The following is a 27529-nucleotide window of genomic DNA, read 5'->3' as shown; positions in this document are numbered from 1 at the left end:
CTTGTCTTACCTTGGCCATTTTATGATGTGATGACTGAATCAGATTACATGAAAAATATACAAAGTGTTAACCAGTTGTTCAATAACATATCCAGTGCAGTATCTGGTGAAGAACCAGTCACCAAATAAGGATTAAAACGTAGAAATCAACTGCATAATCGATGTTAATGTATTTTCACAAGAGCATCTGTAATGCACAATCTACAAACTTTAATGAAAACATTGGAAATTGAGTTCATAAAATACATTACTGAAAATACAATGAACGAAAACCAGTAGAGGAAGTAGACTGCTTAAGCAAACACACTATTTGGAGTGGTGGGCTTTAGCATAAAGAAGAAATGAGTTCACACATAGAGGTTACTGAATGATACTTTGTAAATCTGTGCAGATTTTACTGAGTTCCTGTAATCCAGATTGCAATTCTTCTGCCACTTCACGGATTTTAGCTGCAAATTCAGTTTTGGCTCCATTATGAAGGTCAATGGAGTCTTTTGCAATGAAGTAGACATCCAGCCCTAGGAACAGGCCTGAGAGGACCCCAGTTGCCACTCCGGCCACCTTGACTGCCCTTGCCAGTCCTCCTGACGCTTTTGCTAATGTGGCCAACCTGGCAATCTCTGCAACATTGGTTAACGCTTTCCCAGCTCTTGCCCCTAACTGAATTTTGTTTGATGTTTTTAGCATAGCCTCATTTGCCAGAGACTCTTTTAACTTGGACTCATTTAACTCTTCCACGTTCTTTAGGCAGGAGTTGACAGTTTCCAGGCATTCTAAAAAGGCCTCCATATCCTTCTGGTAACTCTTGATAATCTCTTCCACTTTTTGTCGATCCAATGAGTTGTTCACAGTGTCTGAAATGGTAGCTGAAGCGCTGGTCACTCCCCCTGCCGCTGCCACTCCCAGTCCCACTCCTGTGACCACAAGGGACACGCCCAGAGTCAAGGGGGCCAAGATCAGTCCAGCGATAGTTACTATCCCCCCAGCGGCACTCACGGCTCCACCAGTAATGTTGGCAATGGTGGCTTTCTTGTGAAAACTGTCCACGCCATCTGCAATGATGTGAAGCTCATCAATGTTCTTTTGCAGATCCTCAACACGATCACTGAAGAGTTTTGAGAAAAGTCTAATGGTCTTGTGCATATCTTCATGTAACCTGTCGATGTGAAACAAGACAACTTAAGGTCACGTTCTATTTAAACATGAAGCAACTCGTTTGAAGTTATTTAAACACGGATTACATGGTTTAAATTGTATTACACAAAAGGAGGTGAAGCTCTTGAACCAATGAAAGGCAAACAAACGTGGTAATATTTTCAAAAAATATATTCATTAATCGGGTGGCATGGTGGCGCAGTGGTAGTGCTGCTTCCTTGCAGGTAGGAGACCTGGGTTCGCTTCCCGGGTCCTCCCTGTGTGGAGTTTGCATGTTCTCTGTGTGGGATTCCTCCCAAAGACATGCAGGTAAGGTGGATTGGCGATTCTAAATTGGCACTTGTGTGTGTCCTGTGGTGGGTTGGCACCCTGCCCAGGATTGGTTCCTGCCTTGTGCCCTGGGATTTGCTCCAGCAGACCCCTGTGTTTGGATTCAGCGGGATGGATATTTATTAATCCTGACACTTAAAGTAAATCTGACACTGCCACAGATCTAGCCATAACGTTTTGCTTTTTACGTGCTTGTACCTTTTAACATTTGATTTCTGCAAAGTGTATTTTGTATTTTTGTGTGAGCTCAAGCGAAGTAGACGTACGATTTCACAGAGGATTTATCAGATTTAGAAGTGCTTCCTGGCTTCAATCCTGCTGTGTGGGAAGTAATTCTGGGGTGAATGGACCCAGCCTGGTGAATTCAAAGTCAGACAACATGTGCGCTCACTTGTTCAGAGAAGGAGGTGTTTAGGATTAGGATTGTAGAAAAAGAGAAAAGAAAGAGTTTGTATTAGATAAGTTAGTTTAATAAAGGTATTATTTTGAAAAATCTGGGCTGCATCAGTTGTGTCTTGGGGTTTAGGGTTCTGTAAGACCACCCTGACTGTTCCCTATATGTATCTCCTTATTTAAGGGCAGCATTTTGGCAGAGTGTTGTCTCTTAATTTTTTCCTTCATGCCAGAGGTGTTCCCGTTAGGCAACCTGTCAGCCTGACTGTGTGTCTGAACTGGCCTTGTGATGTACAGGCCTCCAGTCCAGAGATGTCTACTGCCAAGAACTGCTGCTGAGACTGGTTCTGCCCTGCACTTGATAAGCTGGTTTTCTCACTCAGCATATTACTTTTCTCTGCTTTCAGAATTTCAAGTGAACGTTAAAAAACTACTAGTCATAAAAAACGTCAATGAACTGATACTGGCATCAGGTGCAAAACAAAATTATTGAGCAGCTCAAATAAGGAAACATCTGATCACTTTATTCATTTATTACCGAACAGTTTGTGGTCAAACACAAAAAACAATGCCATGTCTCATGCTTTTGACAATGGCTGATTTAGCTTACCTCATTTCTTCATCTTCAGATGAGCTTTCTCCAGACATCTGCTCCTTCCAAACTTAAATCATAAAAACATGTTAGAATGAGGCCAGTGACATAATGCACTTAATTATAAAATATGACAAATCTTTACCAATTGTATGTTTAACCCTGTGCTACCTAACGGGCCAATGACTGGCGCAGTCTCCACGCCATTCCAGTAATCCTAGTTTTAAATTCAGCATTGTGTGAAGTTCTGTCTGTGTCTGGGTGGGCTTTTCTTTGGGTACTCAGATGTTCCTCCTGCGTTCCTTAAAACTGCTGATGTATGAGAGTTTATGTGTGTGTGTGACTGGGCCCTTTGAAGAGACTTTTGCCCAGGCCAGGGCTTTTTCTTTCTGTTTTGTGTACAATGATGCCAAGTTACATTCTGGTACCTGTCACCTGGAATATGATGAAGCAGGTTTGAAAATGACTGTGACAACATTTAAGATTTCATGGAAACTTTTATCCTCCAAAAGACAAAGCCTTAACCTAGCAATAGTTTCATTCATTCAGAAAAACCTGATGGCATTTTGCTACAGTGGTTAGCACTGCTGACTCATAGAAGATGCCCTCAAGCTTCTTTCTGTATGTAGTCTGACTGCCATTCCCATGTGAATGTGTGTTGTGCCCACTCATGCCAGCATCCACCAGCATCAACAAAATGCAAGTGGAATATGAATACCCAATGAGTGCATTTTATTGGTAAAAGCAGTGAGTGAAGAGCTCGGATTGGTCAGGGTTGCCCCTGTTTAAGACTGCACCTCTGCCTGAGGAAGTATATTGCTATTTGGGATTTTTTTTTAAATAAAGTCACATTTAATTTTCAGCAATATTTCTACATGTCCGACCCTCCCAAAAGGATAACACAATTTACATTTTAATTAAATTTATCTAATAAGAGTCATTGTGAAAGTGCCTTTTGGGGGCCATGTAGCAGCCACATATGTAATGAAATAACAACAACATATAGGTGAATGGAGATATAATATAATATAATATAATATAATATAATATAATATAATATAATATAATATAATATAATATAATATAATATAATATAATATATCTCTATAATGGACGGCATGGTGGCGCAGTGGTAGCGCTTCTGCCTCGCAGTTAGGAGACCTGGGTTTGCTTCCCGGGTCCTCACTGTGTGGAGTTTGCATGTTCTCCCTGTGTCTGCATGGGTTTCCTCCCACAGTCCAAAGACATGAAGGTTAGGTGACCCTGTGTTAGGATATAGCGGGATGGATGATGACATTATAATAAAAAAATCTTGGTAGATGAGACTTTTTAGCCTGGGAAGAGACGTGATCTTTTGAAGAGAGACACTTTCATGTCCCGCGAGGCGAGACTTTGTGCCAAGAGATTTAACCATGCCCGGGGCCGGAAATAAAAGACAAAGAGTAGATGACAAAGTAGAACGCCGTAAAGAATTCAAAAATGTTGGCATGATACACTTGCAGAGCAGATTAGAGATAATGGAAGTATGAAAATTCGAAAGTCTCAAAAAAAATGATAGTAAAGATTGCATTAGCGCAAACAAACAGAAATTATTACTCGGTGAAATAACGGAACAGCGAAAAGAGATTGAATATATTGTTTAGATTTAAACTTTAAGTCAGAGACTTGTAGATGGTCTAGTTCGTGTTGCCATATAGTGTTTTTTCCCAATGAAGAGGTGTATCCGCAAAAATTATAAGATTTGTTGTTTGGTGAAAGTGAAATCCACATACGCTCTCACGCTTGGATCACAGAGTTGCACAGATACACAGGAGATTTTAGAGACAGAAACGTTATTCAAACACTTCAAACAAACATAAGACTCTTTCAGGAGTGAATCGAGCTCCGTGTATAGTCGGAGGGGACAGTTCCGTTTCTCAATTAAAAGAACAGAAAATCTTCCTCTTCATTGGGGCGTGGGACCCCCAATAGGAGCAGAGGATGTCTGGGGGAGAAGAGAGACAAGGCAGTGAGACAAAAGCACAGCTGCTGTACAGGCTTTTAAATGTTCGAAGCGCTGCATGCAGATGCAGATCATGCGACATGGCAGCAGCAGCAAGCCAAAGAGGAGGTAAAAAAGAACTGTATTTGTTTCCCACTGTATCACTTTTAAGAGGGGGTTTTGGAGGAGTGACCATGTCTCCTTGAGGTGCATTCAGCCCCCCTCTTCACACCGCAAGCAGCAGTGTAGCTCGAAAACCATTTGACCAATTGATCTGAAATTTGGTACACATATACTACGTGGCGTCTACTATCTGCTTTCAGGGTGATGATTGACCTCCAAGGTTATTCTTCTTTACATTTTTTTTATTTTATTGTAGAATCCAGTCTCAGCAGAGGCCAGCAGAGCGGCCGTGTGGCGCATGCGTACTAAGGAATCAACAAACTGACTTAATCAGTTTTAACGCGAAAAGATGCTGACAGAAGAAGAGAACAAGCGGGCCGCTAGGGTGGAGAAAAGAAGAGCTGCTCAGGAAGCAGCAAGCACATCAACCTCTGAGCAAACGAATGGTAAACGTACAGAGAAAGAGGATGAAAACTAGGAATGCCAAGTCAAGTGTATTCAGTGCATGTTATTGTGCAGTCACCGTTGCTGGTATATATTATAGGATGACATGAAGGTGCAGTGGAAGCACTGCTGCCTTGCAGTAAGGAGACTGCTTGCTGGGATAGGTACCTGCCACCGTGCTTAGAAAAGATAAAATAAAGTTCCTATAAAACGTGTTCACCCATTTGGATGTTTTCATATTTTATTGTTATAAAACATTGAATCGCAGTGGATTAAATTTGGCTTTTTTGATACTGACAAACAGAAAAACGCTCTTTAATGTTGAATTGAAAACAGATCTCTGAAAAGTGGCCTAAAATAATTGCAAATACAAAACAGAAAATAACATAAATAAATAATTAAATAATAAATAATTGTATAAGAATTTGCCCCTTTTAATATGACCCTTCCAAAGCAGCCAATCGGTTTTAGAAGTCCCAGAATGAGTTCAACAGAGATCACCTGTCAATGAACTCAATGTGAAGGGGATGGAGACAAGAAAATATCTAAAATGCTGACTACCCAGTGACGTCAATTATGAAGAAATAAGAGGAGTATGGCACAGTTGTGCATCTGCCTGGAGCTGAGTGATGATGCAAGACGAAGACTAGTGAGGGAGGCCACCAAGAGACCTATGAGAAGGAGTAACAAACCACAGCAGCTGAGATCTGAGAGACACTATGCATGCCAGAGCTCTTGTCCAGTGCTTCCACAGTGGCAGCTTTATGGGAGAGTGGCAAAGAGAAAAAAATGCACAGGACATCTTGGCCAAAGTCTGCCAGAAGGCACATAAGGGACTGTGAACCAGAGCTGGTCAATTCAATAGGCAACATAGGCGGCCGCATTATGGGTCCACAGCTCTTCCAGCTAAGGCCGTTTTTTTTAAATAAATAATCACCACGCTCACGGCTTAGTGAGGGGGCGTTGGGCCATAGCAAGCCACGGGGCGATCTGCGGTGTGGCCGTTTCTCACCGAGGGCACAGGTGAGGGACTGCCCACATCCGTGATTGTTCCCGTGGCTAATGTGCTGCAGCTGCTATGGCCCCTCGAATTATAAAAGAAGCGTGAGTCGGTTGGGAGGGGATGAAAAAGAATGAGAGAAAAGGAAAAGAGGACAGAGGGCACAGGGAGCGAGGATGCAAGGAGGTGCAAGAGAGAGACTGAGACACGCGGATTGTGTGGGCGAGCGAACGAGCGCTCGTGGGCAGCTGCGTGGAAGCAGGAGTTGGAGTTGAAAGTCACTCCCGCTGAGCGATCAGGTAGCGGGAGTGACCAGGGAAAGGCGACTGGCCACAGAAGACCAGAAAGGCAGCGGGAGTCGCGAGGCTTGGAGTTGTAGTCCTTGGTATGGGCGTCCTGGAGACCAAGGAGTCCAAGTCTCTGGTGTGGGATGAGTGCCAGACCGAAGCCAGGATCGGGAGGTCTCCAGACCTGTGTATGTGTGTATGAGAAAAGGGCAGCTGCTGAGAGAGTCTCGCCTGCTGCATAGCCCTAGCGAGAGAAGTAGGTGAGATGTTAACAGAAAAGGTGCACCGAGCGTGTTGTTGATTTTTAAAGACTGCTTCCGTAAGAACGTTTTAACCTCGATTTTATAGGATTGTTTTTTTTATCTCCACGTTTTTGTATTGGATTATTTATTTAATGACTCTTTTTGAAGCATTGCACTTTATTTGCACATTTATACCATCCCCTTGCTCAGTTATTGCCTCCACTGTCTAGCTCAACTCGGTTATATCTATCGACGGTGTTGGGTTCAAGGGCTCCTGAACAGCAATGGGAGCATGGAGTCGAACCCGCATCGTCACAGTGCCATTTATGAGAGTTAAGGAGAAGACACTCTGGACACAAATGGGTACCCCTGGGTCATTGAACTCTTATGACACTGAGTGAGTGCTGTTACCCACTAGGCTCCATTTATAGAGGTTAAAGTGTAACAACTTTGTATACTAAGGGGTGCACGCTCCTTAAAGTCTATAGCATATATACAAAGGGACGCTGTTTGTGCTACTGAAGGGGTGTGCACTAGATGGACACACAGGTCATTAAAGTCTAATAATGCCGACTAGACACTGTGGACAGCAAGGGGTGACATCACTGCACCCTGCCCAGGGCTCCAAATGGGCTTCAAATGGCACTTCTATAAAGTCAGCTAGAAGAAGGTTCTATGGTCTGATGAGTCTAAAATTTAATTTTTTGACCAACAGGCTAAACAGCAAGTTGGGTGTGATCCAAACACTGCACATTATCACAACCACACCATTCTCACTGTGAAGCGTGGTGACAGTAGCACCGTGTTGGAGGGATGCTTCTCTGCAGGAAGCTATGAAAGGCTAGTGAGGGAAAAATTAATGAAGTAAAATCCTGGAGGAAAACCTGCTGCAGTCTTCAAGGAATCTGAACTTCTGGGGAATTATTTGATTTCCAGTAAGACAACGACTCCAAGAATAAAGCCAAAGATACACAGCAATGGTTTAAAACAACAATGTGAATGTTCTGGAGTGGCTGCATCAGAATCCTGAGCTCAATCCAATTGAGAATTTGTGTCAGGACTTTAAAAAACGCTGTTTACTCACAATGAACATGCAGCCCAACAGAGACGGGGCAGTTCAGAAAAGAAGAATAAGGAAACGGCAGTGTGCAGATGTACAAAACTAACGGAGACTGAGAGACCTGTGCACACAGACTCGAGACTATCATAGATCCTGACATGAAGGGTTGAATACTTTTTATAGGCACTGAAATAAATGCTGGCACAGTCGTTAGTGCAGATGTCTCTTGGATTCACCATGCTGGGTTTGAACCCTGAGTCTGGTCAGTGAAATTGGGTGCCAGTTCAAACCCAGGGTGTGCCCTCTGTCACCCCTCTGCTTATTCGAGTGTTCTTTGATTGATATATTTATTGAAGTCTGTTTACTGTGACAATTAATATTTGGGTATATTAAAAGTAATTTCTTTTAACAATCTATTAATATATACATATATTATGTGTTAAGTTTACTATTCTTTCTTGTTTTGCCACACTGATTGTTACAATATATTTGCTTAAAAAATACATCAGATTCAAATAAGTTAGAGAAATTAGTAGAGTTTGAAGATTGAAGAAATGAAAGAAATGAATATGGACAGAATAAGAATAAGTTGTAAGACAGACAAAAATAGAACAACGTTTATTGATAAATAATAACTTACAATCCTCAGAATAGTGCCAGTCCAATAGGCTAATATTGTCCTGTCAAAGAAAATAAATGTGACATAAAGTTACCAGGTACTCCTAAAGTTAAAATCATTAAGGTACAAGTGAAAGTCACAAAGAACTCATTTAAATTAAATCAGCAGGAAAAGATCATCTTTGAACGCACTCAGTGCAGGGTTCAAATGAATTCAAAAAATAAGGAAGATGCTGGCCAGGGGAATACCACATAACGTTACAAACCATTTAACTCAATTTGTGTTAACAAGTCAAATAATGGCTTCTTAAAATAAGTCAGAAGGGTTCAAAGGAGATGACAATGTAATGGACCACAAGGAGAGAAACTGATAACAGATGTTGGGTGAGTGTTATCCTTAAATATGTACAAATTCACGGTGTACTCTAACAGTGAGAAATTAACATTAGTTTGTTATCTGGTTTCAAGCTGCAGGATGGCAAAGTAATTAGTATTGGTCCTTCATATCCTGGGTGGCATAGTAGTGGCACTGCTACTTTGCTTTAAGGAGACTGCATGGTGGCTAAGCAGGATAGAGTTGCCTTCAGCAGAAAGCAGCTGACCATCTGGGTATAATGTGAGGAATTGGCAGAGGGCATTCCATTCAAGGGCAGAGGAGACGTTACAAACGAGAGAGACAGACAGAGTGAGAGCGAGAGTAAGATGGGGGATCAGGGAGCTGGTAGTATGTGAGCTCTTCCAAAACTTTAATGTGTCTATGAAGAAAAGTGTAAGTGAACAAATCTTAGGATAGAATATAAATCAATATCTATCTATCTATCTATCTATCTATCTATCTATCTATCTATCTATCTATCTATCTATCTATCTATCTATCTATCTATCTATCTATCTATCTATCTATCTATCATATAGTGTCTTCCACATCTATCTATCTATCTATCTATCTATCTATCTATCTATCTATCTATCTATCTATCTATCTATCTATCTATCTATCTATCTCTATCTATCTATCTATCTATCTATCTTGTCTTACTGTGGCTCTGTGTGTCGATTGCTTTGGTCTAGTGTGACTGTGTCTATGCACTTGGAAGAGTAAAACCATGAAATTCGTTTACTGAAATTATTTTATTTTCAGAACAGACATCTCTAGAAAGAAAAAAAGGAAACAGTATTGCTTTTTGCTTTTTGCTGGGCAGGCTAAGCTGTCAATTTTAAGATAGGGACTATACTATCCACTGATGCTTTATTCATGTTTTAATATTCTAATTCATAGCAGACTGAAAGTGGAATTTTTGTATTACAGAATGACAAAACAGATTTAAGAATTTCAGAAAAGATGGGGAATTACAGATATATTATGTTCTGTTAAAAATGTAACACCTTTCTGACAAAACTGAAATCACTTCCAGCTTGTCTGTTATGTAATGTAAATAAAGGGTGCATTAAAATAAAAATATCTATCTATCTATCTATCTATCTATCTATCTATCTATCTATCTATCTATCTATCTATCTATCTATCTATCTATCTATCTATCTATCTATCTATCTATCTATCTATCTGTCTGTCTGTCTGCCGACTGCTGATTTCTTCTCTGAACCCCATGCTGCCAGAGGAGGCTCTGCTCCCTGTGACCATGAACCGAATTAACCCTGATAGATACATTGTTATATACTCTATCTATACCAAATATTAAAGCTAACTGTTCATATTTTCTTAAAAATAAAATATTTGAATTCATTATAAAACTATCAAATGAAAAATAGATTTTAAGGTCAGACTTCAATCTGTTCAAGCTGAGCACTGCATGGTACCGGGGTCAGTTTTACGTGTATTTATGGTAGGTAGAAATCAGCCCTGCACACATATGCACACCATGGAAAGTTTGAGTGAATTGATGTGTGAATGTCAGGGTGGGAGTGTGGAGAAAACCTGCATACACACACAGACACACAGGGAGGCCATGCAGGCTCAGCACAGACAGTGACCAGACTTGATCTTTGAAGTCATGAGGCTGCTCCTCTAACCAATGCATCATAAATCAGAGTTTATACTTTGTAGTTAATCTTTTATTTATTATTCAATATGTTATTTATCGCGTATTTACTGTTCAATTATTTTAAGCAGAAGGCTGTTCATTTCTTTAAATTGACTTTACTGTGAAAATAATTTTGTTATTAATAGATGGGTGTGAACTATCCGCTGTGGCAACCCCTAACATGAGCAGCTGAAAGAAGAAGAAGAAGATGGGTGTGAACTAAAATGATGCAGCAGAAAAAGTGTGGAGGCTCATTTTATTTCTATTAGTATAAAAGGCACTTATAGGGTGGAGCTGTCAAAAAAACTGCCCATGCTGAACAAGAATTTATCATAAACATTTTCCAAAAATCACTTCATGTATAATTTTTCACATCACTATAAAAACAAGGGTCACTGACTTAATTTCTAATTCATGAACACTTTAAAAAAATGAGGAATAAAAAACAAACAAACCTGCGGCCTGTAGAAATAGCTGCTGTCTTGTAAAAGGGCCTCTTCCTACAGAGAAGAAGAAGAAGAAGATGTGACACTTAGCACAAACGCTGTTCTTTTTGTGTCTGATTGATTCCATAATTGCAATAAACAATTGCTGGACTGGAACCATGAATGCTGCTTCTTTGGATTTCATTTCCAAGTTTACTGTGGCTTCATAAATTGTTGTTTAATCCAACATGAATGAACTGGATAGCTTGCTGAGCAACTGAATCCATGAAACATTGAAAACATGTACAGTACGGGTTTGGGGTAGGGGAGAATGAGCTTCACAGACATCACTGCAAGCCTTTTTATTAATACAGGAGAGAGCAATAATGTTATAAATGTAGCCATTTCACCACTAAGCTGGCCTCTTATTCAGAGTGTAAGGCAAATTACTTGAGTGAGGCACATCTAACCTACTCAAGAAAAAATCTTCAGATTCAGCTTATCAATTTATTATTAAATCTACTTTGTATCTGCTATTATAACAATGTAACGGAATGTTTTGTAAACACTCACCCTTAAGTTATCTACACAATATACATTTTTTATTTTATATACATGTATACTGTGTAGGTATATACACACACCTATACACTTGTTTGTACTTTATATGGATATTCTTGGAAAAACATAGGAGGCATAGGATTCAAACTTCTTCTATTTCATGATTATTAAGGCCCCTCTGCTCCTGGGAGCACGCAAAGCTTTAGAAATTGTTTAATCCCCTTGTCCAGATTTATTCCTAATCACAATTTGATCCCGAATTTCTAGAGAGAGATCTCTGGACTCCATGGCTTGGTTTTTGTCCTGATGTGCAGTGTGAACTGAGGGACCCTCTATACACAGATATATGTGTGCCTTTCTAAGTAAGTGATGTCCACAGGCGGACTCCAATCAAATTAGAGACACATCTCAAGAATCGGTGAAGCCAACAGGACAACCTGAACACCATCTGGATTTCCACAGAAAAGCATTTATAGTATATGCTTTTATTACAGAACAAAGTTTTGGATTTTTACGAAATTTGCAAACATTTCTGAAAGTGTGTTTTCACTTTAGATTATCAAGTATTCATTGATAGGCAAAAGTGGCAAATTTATAAATTTAAAATCAAATCTACAGCAAACTAATCTATCTATCTATCTATCTATCTATCTATCTATCTATCTATCTATCTATCTATCTATCTATCTATCTATCTATCTATCTATCTATCTATCTATCTAATTCTGTTTTTCTCTCTTGTTCACTCCTGGATGTTCTTAACCTAACAGAGTCAAGCTCTTCCATTTAATCAGTAATATTCAGGCTCACTAAGAAACTGATTTGCGACTACATTTGCTTTTCTCTGTTTTGTCCTTCCCTGCCTGTGTTAAAGAGTGTGTGGGTGTTTTCAGACTAGCAATAGCCTTGAGACAAAAGACCCTGGCTGACAGGCAATGTGTACCACCTCACAATACACATATAGAAATGCAGTGTCTCCTGAGATGTCCTTTTCTTTTCACAATCTAACTTGTGCAGGCTGGAAAAATCATCATAGGAAGGAGAGATTTGAGAAATGAATGTGTCGTGATGAACTTGCAGCGCTCTTTATGAATACCCTTTTGTTGGAAACAGATGGACGTATTGCTTTCAAATACAGAATATCAGAGCATTAACCCTTCTGATTGTGAAAGAGTGAAGGAAATTTATGACTAAAGTATACAATAAAATAAAGAGCATCGTAATTAAAGAATCAAGATGACCAGCCATGTAGAATGTATAACCTTGCTTGAAAATTGTTTGTCATTTACAATTTTAAATATTTACTATCTAAACAAACAAAACCTTACCTCCAGGTTTGGGTCTCCGTTAACATTCTTGGTGTTTTTGTACATGTTTCAAATTTTCTAAAAGTCCAAACATAAAAGTTTAGAATTACAGACTTCATATTATAAAACAATCTGCAGAGATGGAGAATCAAAAACCCTTCTAGTGGAAGCCATTTTTAATAACACATATTAAATGTAGGCATCTGGAATTAAATGTACCAAACCTGCCATCAAATAATGAAAATTTTTATGGCTTGTCTCTCCTCTGGGCTGATTTGTTTCATCTCTGTCTAGTGATTTTCCATCTCAAGTAATAAATTGTCTTTCAAGGATTACCCAACGTCTGCTCAGCCCATTTGACACTGACCATAGAAGAAAATGTTGCTGCAGTGAATCAAATCATAATGGGGAATTAAAAAGTGATGGTGCATAAGGTAGTAGAACGATAGTGAATTAGGTTCACTGCACATTAGATTTATAAAATGTTGACTCCTGAAATGAAGCATCACCACATCCAGTGTTCCACAGAAAATGTCAAGTTTAAAAATTTGGATTTTGGGACATATAACAAGCATTTTAGTGATAAAAGCATGTTTCATTTTCAGTTCTATGACCATGTGTCTAAACAGCTATGGACACAAGGGAAGCACCATGATTTATTACAGTCAAATCAAGTCAAGTTGGGGAGCATGCACTGGTCCCGGGATCCCGGTTTGCAACCCCCCAGGCAGACACGTGGTCCAGTCCAACCCTCCGGAAATGACCCTCTATCTGCCGCAGTCAGGTGTTACGTGGGCGACCCCTTGGCCTGATCCAGCCACTCGGATCCCCAACAACGAGGATCTTACGAGCCGGATCACCCTCGGGGAATTGTGTCAATGGCCTTAGTGCCCTAACTGACGCTCCCTCAAAATGAAGATAATGTGCCTCATTCGGGACTCCATGAGCAGCCGCTCATTTGACACAAAGTCAGACCAACGGTACCCAAGGATTTTCCGGAGAGACACAGTACCAAAGGAGTTCAGTCTTTGTCTCAGGTCACTGGACAGCGTCCATGATTCCCAACCATATAGCAAGACAGGAAGCACCAGGACTCTAAAGACTTGGACCTTCGTCCTTTTGCATAGATATCGGGAGCGCCACACACCCCTTTCCAGTAACCTCATGACCCCCCATGCTCTCCCAATCTGTCCACTGACTTCATAGGAAGAGTCACCAGAGACATGAATGTAACTACCAAGGTAAGTAAACCTCTTGACAAGGTCAGTATTCTCTCTGCAGGCATACACACTGCTGATGGCTGTGCCCAAGAGGTTATTAAAGGCCTGGATCTTGGTTTTTATACAGGACACTTGCAAGCCCAGACACTCAGACACCTCACTCAGTCTCTCGAGCTCCCTGATCAGAGCCTCCATTGACTCCGCGAAGATCACCGCATCGTCAGCAAAGTCAAGATCCGTGAATCTTTCTTCACCAACAGATGCCCCACAGCCGCTGGATCCCATGACCTTGCCCAATACCCATTCCATACAAGTATTGAACAGAGTAGGAGCAAAAACACACCCCAGACGAACCCCAGAATCAACTGGGAAAAACAGAGAGGTTCTGCCTCCACTCTGCACAGCACTCACTGTACCAGTGTACAGGCCAGCCATGATATCCAGCAACCTCGAGGGGATCCTGCAAACCCTTAGGATGTCCCACAGGGCAGCTCAATCAACTGAGTTGAATGCTTTACGAAAATCAACAAAGGCTGCAAAGAAACTCTACTGATATTTACGTTTACGCTCCATGAGAACCCTCAGTGCCAGGATGTGGTCAATGGTAAACTTCTTAGGCGTAAAACTGGACTGCTCCGGTCACTGGTAAGTGAGCAAGATGATCACGGATCCTATTGAGGACGACCCTAGCAAGGACCTTACCCGGCACCGAGAGCAGTGTTATCCCCCTGTAGTTGTTGCAATCCAGGCAATCACCCTTCCCTTTCCAGATAGGGACAACAAGTTCCATTTTCCAGTCAGTTGGGATGATGCCAGTCTACCAAATGGAAGCAAAGATTGCTTGCAATGCCAGGAGGATAGCCTTACCACCAGCCTGGAGACATTCACCCCGGATACTACAGATCCCTGCAGCCTTTCCACCCTCTCAGCTGGTTCACCACCTGTGAAATCTCAGTGAGATTGGGTGGTTCACAACTAATCGGAGGATCAACCTCAAGGATTGTGGACCCAGAGATGTCCAACGTCCTAGCTGGAGGATCAGCCTAAAGAACCTTATTACAGTAAATAAAGATATTTCTTAAGCAACAGACAATAATAACAGCAACATCAACAAACAGTAACAATACTACAGAATCCTCATATCCGTGGATTCGATTTCTGCGGTTTTAGTTTTTTGTGGTTTACAGTAGCCTCAAAATATTAAATAGAAAATTCTAGAGTTAAAGAATTCATCATTTTCAAATTGCACACAATTCTGAGCAAACATTTCACCACTTTGGATATATGGTGCTGTGTTTGCATTGCTGCATTCTGTGTGCAGCATGTGGCGAAAACCCAGCATGCACCTGCAGCATGTGGGGTCCGTTTCTGAGCACTGACATTTGAGAGGGAAAGAAAAAGAGAGCGAGAGTATAATAAAGTACAATGTATTTTATTATTATTTGATGTATGTAATGTCATATTGTGCATAATGTATTAATTAAATATCATAGATATCTTTGTAAATTAAATATGACTTATATGTAGGGTTCGCTACTATATACAGTTCTCAGCATCAGTGGTACATCTGGGAACATGCCACCTGCAGATATTTGGGAACTACTGCAATAATAATATTAATATAAATAAATAAACAAATAAATAAATAATAATTTTAAAATATCTACCAGAATTAGTCCTAAGAATAAATTATACAGCATAACATCTTTAACTGTAAATTTTAGAAAGCAAAAATGATTTAATTACGCAGAACATTAAGAAAAGAAATTCCCAGTAATTCTAAAAGTATTTCACCTTTCCTCAAAGACTAAACTAGAGCTAAGTATCACCTTAAATACAACAGTTATTAAGCACCTTTTCATTCAGCTGCAGACAAAGAGAGAGAAACACCATGCCTGAGAAATCAGACTGGAGCTCAAGGCCTGCCTAGGTGTCTCCCCTAAGGACAGCTGACCTGCAGGAATAATAGGACCTGCCTCCGTAGGCTTCAATGCTAAAAAACAAAAAGTCAGCAAAATAATTATTACAAAATACACATTACAACACATATAACACAAAACATTATGAATAACATTTGAATTTCAAACAAAATAAACAACTCAGATGAACACCTAGTCAAGCAATTAACATAAAAAAGCAAAACACTGAAAATGAATCAACACAAAAGACTAAGTTGGAGCTCCAGTGTAATCCTGATGGCAGGAAAACTGGAGTACCTGGAGAAAAGTCCACACAGAAACAGGAAGAATATGTGGATTACTAGTGCCCAGGATGCTGAATCCACTGAGTTGCTCATACTGGCCACAGGTGGTCATTTAATAAGTTACACATCAGTCAGACATGTTTAGATGGTATTCAGCTTAGGTCAGTGGCATACTACTTGGCTTTAATTCGGAGAGTATGGCAGAGTTAAACATGACAGTTACTGGAACCTACTGCCTTGAGGAAGTCAGATAATACATTCACAGGAGACGACAATTATGTGATGTTTAAGCGCAGTTTCAGATTTCCACTTACCAGTGCTTTTTGACAGCACTGGTGGCTGTATGAATGTTTTCCAGATTTGGTGAGCTCTGCTGTGGCCTCATCCTGTCATTTACTTTCTTTCATTCTCTAGTGACACAGCAAACATGAAACACTGGACAGCCAAGCCTCTTTTCTTTTTATATGGTTCAGAACAGTTGTCATCTCTAAGGATCCCAATGAATCATGATAAATTCAAACTGGTTTGATTTTGTTGTGGCTGAAACTGGAGATATTATAGCCTTTTACTGTTATGGAAGCCATTTTTGGGTACTATTGTCAGGATCGCATTTCTAGGGATGTGGTCTCCAGGGTCGTGACCATGAATTATTCAGCAAACGGGATAAAAGTTCATACTTTGCATAAGCTTTATCTGATCAGCAGAAAAAATCTTCTAAAACTTTATGTATTCTCTTTGTGATTGTTTTTCATGTCTTACCTGGTTTTCAACTTCTTTCCCGATTATTGACTGTGATTTTTGCCTCTCGTCTGGGTTTCATTCACTTCATTTTATTTTTTTTGCCTTTTGCACGCATCTCCCCGGTTTAACTCTAGAAACTAGATATCTGTTTTTCTGCCAAATCAGGATAGTGATAAGTCGGAGTGCATGTTAAAGTCTAATTCATGGACCCTGTTCATGATGGGAAAAATACCCTTATTACTGACACTCACTTGGAGATACCATAATATCCAGAAGGAAATAACTGAATTACAGATGTTGATTACGCTTTTTAAGTACACACTTAATTACAGAAGTGCAGGATTAGTGGGGATTTCTCATGTCCTTGCAAATTACTGATAAATGGACTCTTGGAGTCAGAATCCTGCTACACTATGATTATCTTATCAAAACCTAAATGTGTGAAAAAATAATAGTGGGACTGGGTCACAGACCAAGAGGCTTTAATTAAATGCTTTCTAAGAGTGCTAAAGGGAAAAGCTAACAGTTAACAAGAATATAAGTCAATTAATATAATCTCTTATATATATTTCTCTTCTGGTTTGTCCTGCTTCCACCTCAAAACTGGTCCCACCCACACACAGCCGACACAGCATTTCTCAATTCTTATTCGTCCTCTTACAAACCCTCCCCCACGCTGCCTGCGACCTCCCATACACCTTGCTATTTTCGTTATACTGCGACAGTTGTTTCCTAAGCCTTTATTATAAAATGAACGACAATATGTTCTCTGTTGACGGGTTTTTGAACAACGTCATCTGTATTCTGGGATCTGCCGACTGACTTTTCCTATCAGTGGGTTATTTCTTGACACAAATGGTTGACGAAGGCAATGCACTCTCACTGTGACATTTCTTCTTGATCTCACCGTTTTCCGTTCCTATTCTTACACTTATGCTACGGCAGGTGTCGGCTGTCAATAACTAAAATATTCCTGCTTCACAAATAACTGATATCTAACTGTTTTTATAGTAAAACTGAAAAACCACGCACACACACACACACACTCAAACTCACAAATCATGGGTCGCACACACTACTGATTAAGTGTATCTGTCAGGGGCGATAATTTTTTTCACCCTATAAAACTTTAGTTCATCATAGATAGAAAGCAGCACAGTGATTTCTATTATTCCTTATTGGCAGCATTTCATTTAAAGATGATTCACGTCAACAAGGTAAGAGATTCTCTTATTTTGACAGGATGGCCTTTTTTTTAGGCACAAGCACTCGCACATACACATGCTGACACAAGAAGAGAATATGTAAACTGGCCTATCTGAAAGGATTTATAGTGCTTACGCCTAATAAAAGATTGATTGCTCCATACAACAGTTCATCACTGATAGTAGTCCTCTGATGAACTGATATTGGAGGTGGAACAGGGCCTGAACGAAAAGTCACATCAGGTAGTACATTGGCCAAGTAACACACTCCACACCTCCACACCTGTTTGAAAGCAACCGAATAGCCACAAAGTAGGTGTTGTTAGGTGGCTCAGGCTTATTGGTGAGCATAGCTAAAATTCAAACTCCAGAAAAGTTAAACAAGTGCAGGCTAAATCCCCATACACAAGTGAGAATGTATTTCGGCAGTTCTGGGTTTTCCTACAGAAGTAGAGGTGGAAGAGCTGTTCCTAATAAAGCAGGATTCAGACTGGACACCTTCAGAAGGGAAAAAGGAGAGTGGCTTTGTGTGAGTGGTAAAGGTGCGATTTTTCAATCAAGAGAAATCATAATGTAGGTGAGCTGCATAGTCAAATTTAGAGAAAATCCCAAGTTTCTGCAGGTTATATTAATCTTTTTGTTATAATTCAAGAACATTAGATACCAGGCGAAGATATTACTATCCATTTTAAGATAATAACATGTAGAAAGGACCTGGGACGTGAACCCTGGACTTCTTACTGTGAGGCAGCAGCGCTACCACTGTGTTACTGTGCCACTCCATGTTTCAGAGTAATACTCTTAATAATGCATACTTGTACAAAAGTAACAATGGGACTGGGTCACAGATCAAGAGGCTTTAATTAAAATGCTTTCTAAGAGTGGTAAGTGCAAAAGCTAACAGTTAACAAAAATATAAATCGTTCAATAAATTAATCAAATAGTGAAAATCATATCTAATAGAAAAAATAAGTGATATGGCTGAATTGCTGGGAATGCCACACTACATGGCTGGCTTTTACTTGAAAATGTAAATGAAGGCTTCAACTGAAAATTGCTGGTAAAATCACATAGTGTGATGCCAGCATAAAAGCGTGAAGATGAGCAAGAGCTAATCACAATGCTTGCAAACTATAGAGAGGGAAACAAATCTCCGTTTAAGAAATACTAACAACTGTGCCAGAGTGCTTCCGTCTAAACCATTTCTGAGATTACTGAACTTTATGGTAGTAGGCAGTAACACTTTGTGAACCTTCAAAAGTCAACCCAGTGTTGCTCTGGAGAAATGCCTTTTCTCATCAAAAATTTTAAAGCTTTTAGGGAAAAGTCTACACAGAAACAGGAACTTTTAGGGAACCAGAAACTACTCCAGTAGTCTAAGGTGCAAGGAAGGATCCAAAAACTACTGTGGAACCAGTTTGTCTCTGCAGGGGGCATTAATTCACACTCAGACTCAGCCACTTTGGAGTCTCCAGCATTTTCATTTTCAAGGTTCAGTGAAATGCTGGATCAGACTTTGATATCACTCATATTTGCTTGTCACATTTTTTGAATAATAGGGTATACTCGTCGTGACGGTTAAATATTCATTGATAGACAACAGAGTAAAACTCTGTTATTATAAATAAATAAATAAATTTGCATACTTGCTTTCTTTAATTGAATTTAAATTAATTAAGTCGCCCTAGCCTATGGCAGAAAAACCCGTTAAGCAAGTGTGCAAACGTTTCTGCTTTTTAAAAAGATACAGTAGGAAAATGACATGATCGTATAGCACCGTCATGTCACATATCGGAACAGTGAGCACGTATAACACTAAAGACATTTAAACAGCGCTGTTTTAAATTCGTTTCTACATACATTTAACTGACAGACTCAATAATGTCATCTTTACCGCCCGTGCGACAGAACTACAGAACGTCAGCGAGGAGCTAAAGGTTATTGTCGCCCGGCGATGAGCTCTTGGGAGTGACGCGTGGCTCCTGGGTCGGCTTTGTTTCCTACAAACAATAATACACAGTTGTGTTCGTCACCTTGACATTGTGCGACGTTTAGTTGTTGAGAAAAAAAAAGGAAAGAAACACACAGAACAGACTGGATTACATTGTGAAGCGCACTTTTTAAAAATAGTCTGTTTGTTATTTGGGTGGTTACTTGCTTGATTTACCATCCTTTGCCTAAGTCTGCTCCACTTTGCCCCTCATATTTAGAGGGGAAGACAACTACATACTTCGGCAGGAAATTCTCATTTCTGTCAAGTGCTGATAAGCTTAAAGCTCTGCGCTCTAAAAACTTCTACAACAAAGTCCAAAACGGCAAACGTTCTTACCATAAGGTCATTAACCCGGCTTTTATTTTTATTTTTTACAGTAACATTCATCCAGTTTATTGTTACTAGGCTGTCGCTGGTCCTTACCTTAAAATGAAGAAAATATAAAACTTGTCATCTGCTGAAAGTCTCTTGCGTTACAAGTTATGTATAACCCTGGTGTTCTCCGCGTATACTTTCACTTCTTTAAAGTACCTCTAAATACAGTCACCTGCTTTCGTTTCACCGCGGCCGCCTCTAGCAGGCCCCGCCCTCTTCAATATTTACAGTCATATACAGAAATGCGCTTTATCTTTTGAATGATATTCTATGGTTACGAACGCGTGATGGCCCAACCTAATGGTGGATTTTTACAGTGTTTCCCTCAATAATCTATTTTTCTGAGATGCATCCTTCTGATAGAACTCAGCCTTTTATTTTCAAAGTGTACAATACAATAAGTTGGTACACAGGGGCACAGGCGTTGGCCCTGCTGCCTCACAGATCTCGTTTCCTGCATACACCTTTTTGCTGTCCTTGTGGAGAGTGTAGTTCTCCACATATGTGTGTTTATCTCTCACATCCTCAGTGTAATGCCCGCTAGGCTGAATGGTGATTCAGAATTGGTCTCATGTGTGGGTGCCTGTGTACATAAGCGGGCACTACAATGGACTGACACCACATGGCTGAGTCCTGCCTTGTCATTTGACACACAATGTGGATGTGTCAAAGCTGTGACACACCCCTAACTCCCCTGACTTTAAAGCAGGTTACAAATGTTACATTATTAATTAGGTACAGCAGTCCTATAGACAGAGGATGTCTACATTATTCTCATATTTGTTACTTTTTATATATTTATATCTCTCTATTATAATAAAAAAATCTTTGGACAAGATGAGACTTTTTAGCCAGGGATGAGACGTGACTTTTTCAGAGAGATACTTTCATGTCCCATGAGACAAGGCTTTGTGCAAAGAGATCTAACCATGCCTGGGGCCAGAAATAAAAGACAAAGAGTAGACAACAAAGTAGAACGTTATAAAGAATTCAAAAACATTGGTGCGATACACATGCAGAGGAGAGATAATGAAAGTACTAAAATTCGAAAGTCTCAAGCAAATGACAGTAAAGATTGCATTAGCAATAACAAAAGGAAATTATTACTTGGTTTAGATTTAAACTTTGTCAGAGACTTGTAGATTGTCTAATTCGTATTGCCATCAGGGAAAAGTAGTGTTTCTTTCCAATAAAGAGGCGTATCCGCGAGAATTAAAAGATTTGTTGTTTGGTGAAAGTGAAATCCACTTACGCGAGCGGCAGAGACACAAAGTGGCTGGTGCGTATTGCAGACTGTTGATGGTGGTTGGCAAGCGAAGCGGGCAGGGGGAAAAGCCGCCTAGTAGATACTGTATATAATAATATAGTTGTAGAGCTTGTACTTATAGAAATTTCAAGATAATTGTTTAAAATATTAACTACACCGTTTAAACTTAATGGAACCTAGTAAATGGATGCATGGTTGCACAGCAGTTATAGTTTCCACTATAAATTCTGTGTTTTGGGAAGGACATCTTTTCTATAGACTCTGTCTGTTCTCCCTGTGCTTGCTCTCTTTTTATTCCTGTATTTTAATGACATGGCCTCAGATTAATCAGCAACTGTAGCCTGGTGTCAGTTAATATACTGTGGACGTGTCCCACAAAATGATGGATGAACATGCTGGCATATACCTTATGCCCAGTTCTATTAAATTATGATGTTGTGCCCTCCAAGTCTGAAATGGAGAAAGCAGATTAAGGAACTCATAGAGGGAATACATGGAAGCTAGCAGGAGCCTTCGACATGGAGTCATATTAATGGACATGTCTTCAGAATCAGAAAAGCTTTATTAATCCCGAAGGAAATTACTTAAATTACTTTTTGTTTTGTACATTAAAAAAAGGTACTTTTTACAAATATTTTTGTTTTTAAATATTTAAAATTAATGCTTGACACAGTTTTTAAAAATGTTAAAACTTGATATTTACAATAGATGTAGTAGTTTCTACATTTTCAGTACTTAAAAAATCTAATCTTTTAAAAACTCTCCTTCCTCTCCTGCAGTGGGCTGGTGCCCTGCCCAGGGTTTGTTCCTGCCTTGAGCCCTGTGCTGGCTGGGATTGGCTCCAGCAGACCCCCGTGACCCTGTGACAGGATATAGCGGGTTGGAAAATGACATATCTATCTATCTATCTATCTATCTATCTATCTATCTATCTATCTATCTATCTATCTATTGTCCATCACCATTGTCTCTCCTCTGGGACAGAGTGCGTCTCTCTATTTAAAAATTTTCAAACACTTGCCAATGACTGGATCAGACTTTTGCAATCCAGCAAAATCAGTCTTTGAAAACTATGGGAAAGCACAAATTGAACATCGATTAGTGAAAGATCTAACCAATTTAAGTCAATGTAACTAGAAGGGGTTATTCAAAATTTGATTTTTAAGTTAAAGTAACTTAAATTAAATGCATAAAGTGAACATCCCAATTGTTCATTTTTGAGTAGTATCGCTTCCACCCATCAGAGCGTCTTCCTTATCGGCTTACTCAGGGTTGGGCATATCCCAGCAGTCATCGGGCACAGGGACAGGTCGCCAGTTCATATCAGATGAACACACACACATTCGAGCCAATTTAGCAACACCAGTTCGCCTTGCATGTCTATGGACTGTGGATGGCAATCACAGCAGCCGATGAAACTCAGACGAGGAGAAAATGCAAACTCCAAGGGAAGCAACCTGGATTTGAACCCAAGTCTCCTTTGCCATCTCGCTTTTTTTTCGCCGATCGGGAGGAGTACTACGTGCCTTAATAAACAACGTAACTCAGGTGTTACGTAGTTACGTAAAATAACGTTTTGGGGTTTTTTTTTATAACGTATGTTACGCATTTTGTGCTCGTTGCAAAAAAAAAAAAATGCGTATTCGTCTTCGATTTTTTCTTATTTATACGTTTGTCAAATATTATTGCTGTTACAGAGCTGTTAAATAATTATACTAAACTTTGCAGAAAGTGCAGTCGCCACAATTTGTCCGATAGGAACAGTCAGGAAGAGCAGATGTCTAAATAATTATTTATTAAAAATAGAAATCCATGCTTCTCATATCTTCAAGAAGTTGATTACACCAAGATCATCAGAGTCGTTGTTGGAATGGAATAAATGAGATATGATGGATCTTGCTGCAGATGAGATTTTTTTTCAAGAGGTTTCTCGTAACGATTAACTGTAAACAGCTTAAGAGAAGATGCCACCAGTCGGTCATTCCTCCAGAGTTGGCTGATGCAACAACTTTGGGGCGGATATCTACTCAAAGAAGGCAAAAGTGGTTGGGCCAATCTCTTTAGGACTTTACAAACTGAGAGCTTATACTAAAAGATTATAATTGGCTGCACAGTAACCTGTTGAGGATATTCAGGGTTATTATTATTATTATTATTAATAATAATAATAATAATAATAATAATAATGATGATGATGGGCGGCACGGTGGCACAATGGGTTGCGCTGCCGCCTCGCAGTTAATTCACTTCTCGGGTCCTTCCTGCGGGGAGTTTACATGTTCTCCCCGTGTTTGCGTGGGTTTCCCCCGGCTACTCCAGTTTCCTCCCACAGTCCAAAGACATGCAGTTTAAGTGCACTGGCGATTCAAAATTGTCTCTAGTGTGTGCTTGCTGTGTGTGTGTGTGTGTGCCCTGCGGTTGGCTGTCGCCCTGCCAGGGGTTCGTTTTCTGCCTTGCGCCCTGTGTTGGCTGGGCTTGGCCCCCGTGAGCCTGTAGTTAGAATATAGCGGGTTGGATGATGGATGGATAATAATAATAATAATAATAATAATAATAATAATAATAATAATAATAATAATAATAATACATTTTTACTTGCGTAGCGCCTTTTCTATGAAATCAGGAAACGACTGCAGCTTAACAGGGGATCTTTCGTACAATTGCATTATGATGTTATTGTAATGATCGGGATGGGGATTCAGAGGGCCATGTGACTGGACCAGTTCATTACATTATGTTTACTTCATATTACTTTTCACAACTTTTTTTTGTCTTTGTAAGGGAAGATTTTAGCGTCTTGTTATAATGAAAGTACTGCCAGTTGAATGATTTCTCAATCGACTTGTGGTTAGCTAAGCAGTGCTTTATTCTCGTTCGTAAAGCGACAGCTAAACAGCGCGCGAAAGCAGCTCGTACTTTTAAGTACGTGCATCATAAAGTCGCTCGTTAATCGTTAAGACTCGTCTATTTTTTAACAGACACACTGCTGGCCTTTCTTTTTTTGTTTCTGTTTCTTGCTATCATGAGCTGGCGCTGTGCACTGAAATAATGTGAACTGGTAACCAGCATGTTCTACTTTTCATCTGTCTAAATAATTTTTGTCGATTTTGTCCCCACACATACACATAGAACGTTCCAGGCAGTGCCAGGGAGAGATTCGAAATTACTCCTTGGAGCTTTGAGGTAGCGACAAGCAATCCGTTGTCCTCTTCCGTAAAAGTGACACATTTGTATGGCGTTATTTCAGTGCCACTATTCTGAGCGCACGTAAAAAAATATTGCAAGTGCAAGTGTTGCATTTTGAGGAGAAATTTATTTTGAGCGTACAAAAGCTGAATTTGAGTGAACAAAATTCATTGCTGCGTGCAAAAAATGTATTTCAGTGTTTGCACTTATCCATATACACACACACAATAGCACCCCCTCTCGCTCAGTTTTTTCATTTGCGCTTGCTCGCAATGTGTTGCTTGCGCTCACAACATTCTCTGCTGCAAGCGCTCAACTCTCTGTACACCGTTATAAGTGTGCCACAAAACCAACCAATCACAGACTTGGTTTCAAAAATTCTGATTGGCTCTTACGGTCTCCAATCAGCTCGCTAGCTGCTGCATTCCGGAAACAGTCCGAAATGTAGCTAAATCCAGCTAAACTCAATTAAACCCCAATTTGCGGATAATATCTTTAATTATTTTATTTTAAAATATATTATTTGTTAAGACTATCGTTGGTGTAGTATAATGTAGTTGCATTATACAACCATGCCAACTGACTGTTTCCGGAATGCAGCAGCTAGCGAGCTGATTGGAGACCGTAAGAGCCAATCAGAATTTTTGAAACCAAGTCTGTGATTGGTTGGTTTTGTGGCACACTTATAACGGTGTACAGAGAGTTGAGCGCTCGCAGCAGAGAATGTTGTGAGCGCAAGCAACACATTGCGAGCAAGCGCAAATGAAAAAACTGAGCGAGAGGGGGTGCTATTGTGTGTGTTTATATGGATAAGCGCAAACACTGAAATACATTTTTTGCACGCAGCAATGAATTTTGTTCACTCAAATTCAGCTTTTGTACGCTCAAAATAAATTTCTCTTCAAAATGCAACACTTGCACTTGCAATCTTTTTACGCGCGCCAATATTTTTTACGTGTGCTCAGAATAGTGGCACTGAAATAACGCCATACATTTGCCACCGTCAAAAGCGTTGCCTGTGCGCCTTTATATTTTCAGGTCACATTTCAGCGCTTTGATTGGACCTGGAAAATACGAATGGGCGTGTCATTGCACCGGGACTAACCTGGGGGGCGCGTCGGTGTTTTAACAGGGAGTAGGCGGGCTAACTCAAGTCGACGGAGTTTGACAAACAGGTGAGGTGTGCACATCGACTTGTGAAGTATTTGCTGCACAACGACAGCTGTTCGAAGAGATACACTAACCGGTAAGACAGTCTGTAAACATTTGCTATTTTGCTTATAAGCGTTAAAAGCAATTTTAGCAGACCTCGTTGAGATTTGTCTGTTTTCTCTAATGGTAATGGAAGTATTTTAAAATAAACTAGCTCTGCTAAATTGGCCGTAGTTTGTGTTTGGTATGTGTGTGTGTGTGTGTAAGCCCCGCAATGGACTGGCACTTGTCTAAGGTTTAATCCTTTCTTGCACCCTTATGTTGGTTGTGATAGGCTACAGCATCTCTCATGGCCCCGTTCAGGAATAAGCAGGTTAGAAATTTATTGAGTGCCTCATCTTGAGTAAGTCTCTACAAGCTTTGCACACCTACATTTGGGCTATTGATGCTGTTCTTCCTGGTAGATTCTATTAAGCTCTGTTAGACTGGATGGGAAGTGTGTGTAATCTGCCATGTTCAGGCCTCTCCACAGATGTTCTTTGGGGTTTAAGTCTGGGCTTTGGCTTGGCCACTCAAGGACTGTCATAGACTTGTTTCAAAGCATTGGGTCACAGTTATGCTGAAAGGTAATCTATCACCCCAGTCCGAGGTCACATCTAATCTGGAGAAAATTTTTTACAAAGAACATTTCTTATTTGACTACATTCATAATTCCATCAGTTCTGACCAGTTTCCGTGTCCCTGCTGTTGATTATAGTGATTATAAAGATAAAAGCAGATCGGGTTAAAGTAGATTGAGTTAACTTTAAGTCATAGTTTGGTTGATTAGTGTCAGCCTATGTACATTTCACTGTAGGGATGCACCAGCTGTTACCCTTTTACAAGCTCTCCCAGAAATGTCCAAGCTCCAAAGGAGGCTCCCTTGACACTCGGTGTAATCCCAGTTGATCTTTAATTGATACTTACCTTGTCTGTAGACAAAATGTTTATCTATGTTTGCCCAAAGGAAGGTAAAGGGCAACCAGGATCCAACCTCCAAATATAAAGTTGATTCCACCCTAGGGTACGATTTTTAATATCAAAACACTGTACTTTAAACCATGACTAAAGTCGATAACTGGGAGCTGTGGTGTGGTGCTGCACTGGATGGTGGGGACTGAGTAGACAGCTCAGCTCTTGTCACCAGGAGGCACTCGGTTTTCAGTGTTCAGAGGCAGTGTCTGCTTGGTCAAGGCCAGGGGTCTCCTAATAGGTCAAGCTAATAAGAGTTTACTACTGAAGGCTGTTGTAATCCAGATGTTGGGGTTCATAGCTTGAACATCAGCAGTTGCCACAATGCAAGTCTGAGAGATGAATTGGTTTGTGGTGTAAATCAACAGAAATATGGGGGCTACGTTTTTAAGCAGGGAACTGTGGAATACAGTAGAGCTTTGTTGGTAGTGTGTCTGTATATTTGTTGCTCTCAATGTACTGCATAAATCTATGCACGTGTTGGTTGTTTTTTATTTTTGTATTTTTTTTTAACTTTAACAATCTGCTTACCTAAAAGTAATAAAGAAAACTTCCCAACCACAAAAGACTTCTTCAATGCCAAATATCGGGTTCTGAAGCGTACTGTGAGGAA

General features: G+C 40.0%; 1 protein-coding gene across 1 annotated transcript; it reads right to left on the bottom strand.

The window, feature by feature from the left end:
* Positions 1 to 200: 200 nt before the first annotated feature.
* On the bottom strand, positions 201 to 20458 carry LOC120523626 (apolipoprotein L3-like). Its single transcript, XM_039745099.1, has 7 exons — positions 20349 to 20458; positions 15638 to 15776; positions 12585 to 12641; positions 10726 to 10770; positions 8248 to 8287; positions 2489 to 2540; positions 201 to 1156 (listed from the first exon to the last, which is right to left on the bottom strand). The coding sequence occupies exons 3-7, from the start codon at positions 12627 to 12629 to the stop codon at positions 361 to 363; spliced, it is 978 nt and encodes a 325-aa protein (XP_039601033.1). The 5' UTR covers positions 12630 to 12641; positions 15638 to 15776; positions 20349 to 20458; the 3' UTR covers positions 201 to 360.
* Positions 20459 to 27529: the final 7071 nt, after the last annotated feature.

The sequence above is a fragment of the Polypterus senegalus genome, chromosome 1 (assembly GCF_016835505.1).
Source record: "Polypterus senegalus isolate Bchr_013 chromosome 1, ASM1683550v1, whole genome shotgun sequence".
Taxonomy (NCBI): Eukaryota; Metazoa; Chordata; class Cladistia; order Polypteriformes; family Polypteridae; genus Polypterus; species Polypterus senegalus.
This window is presented reverse-complemented; position numbering and strand designations above follow the sequence as displayed.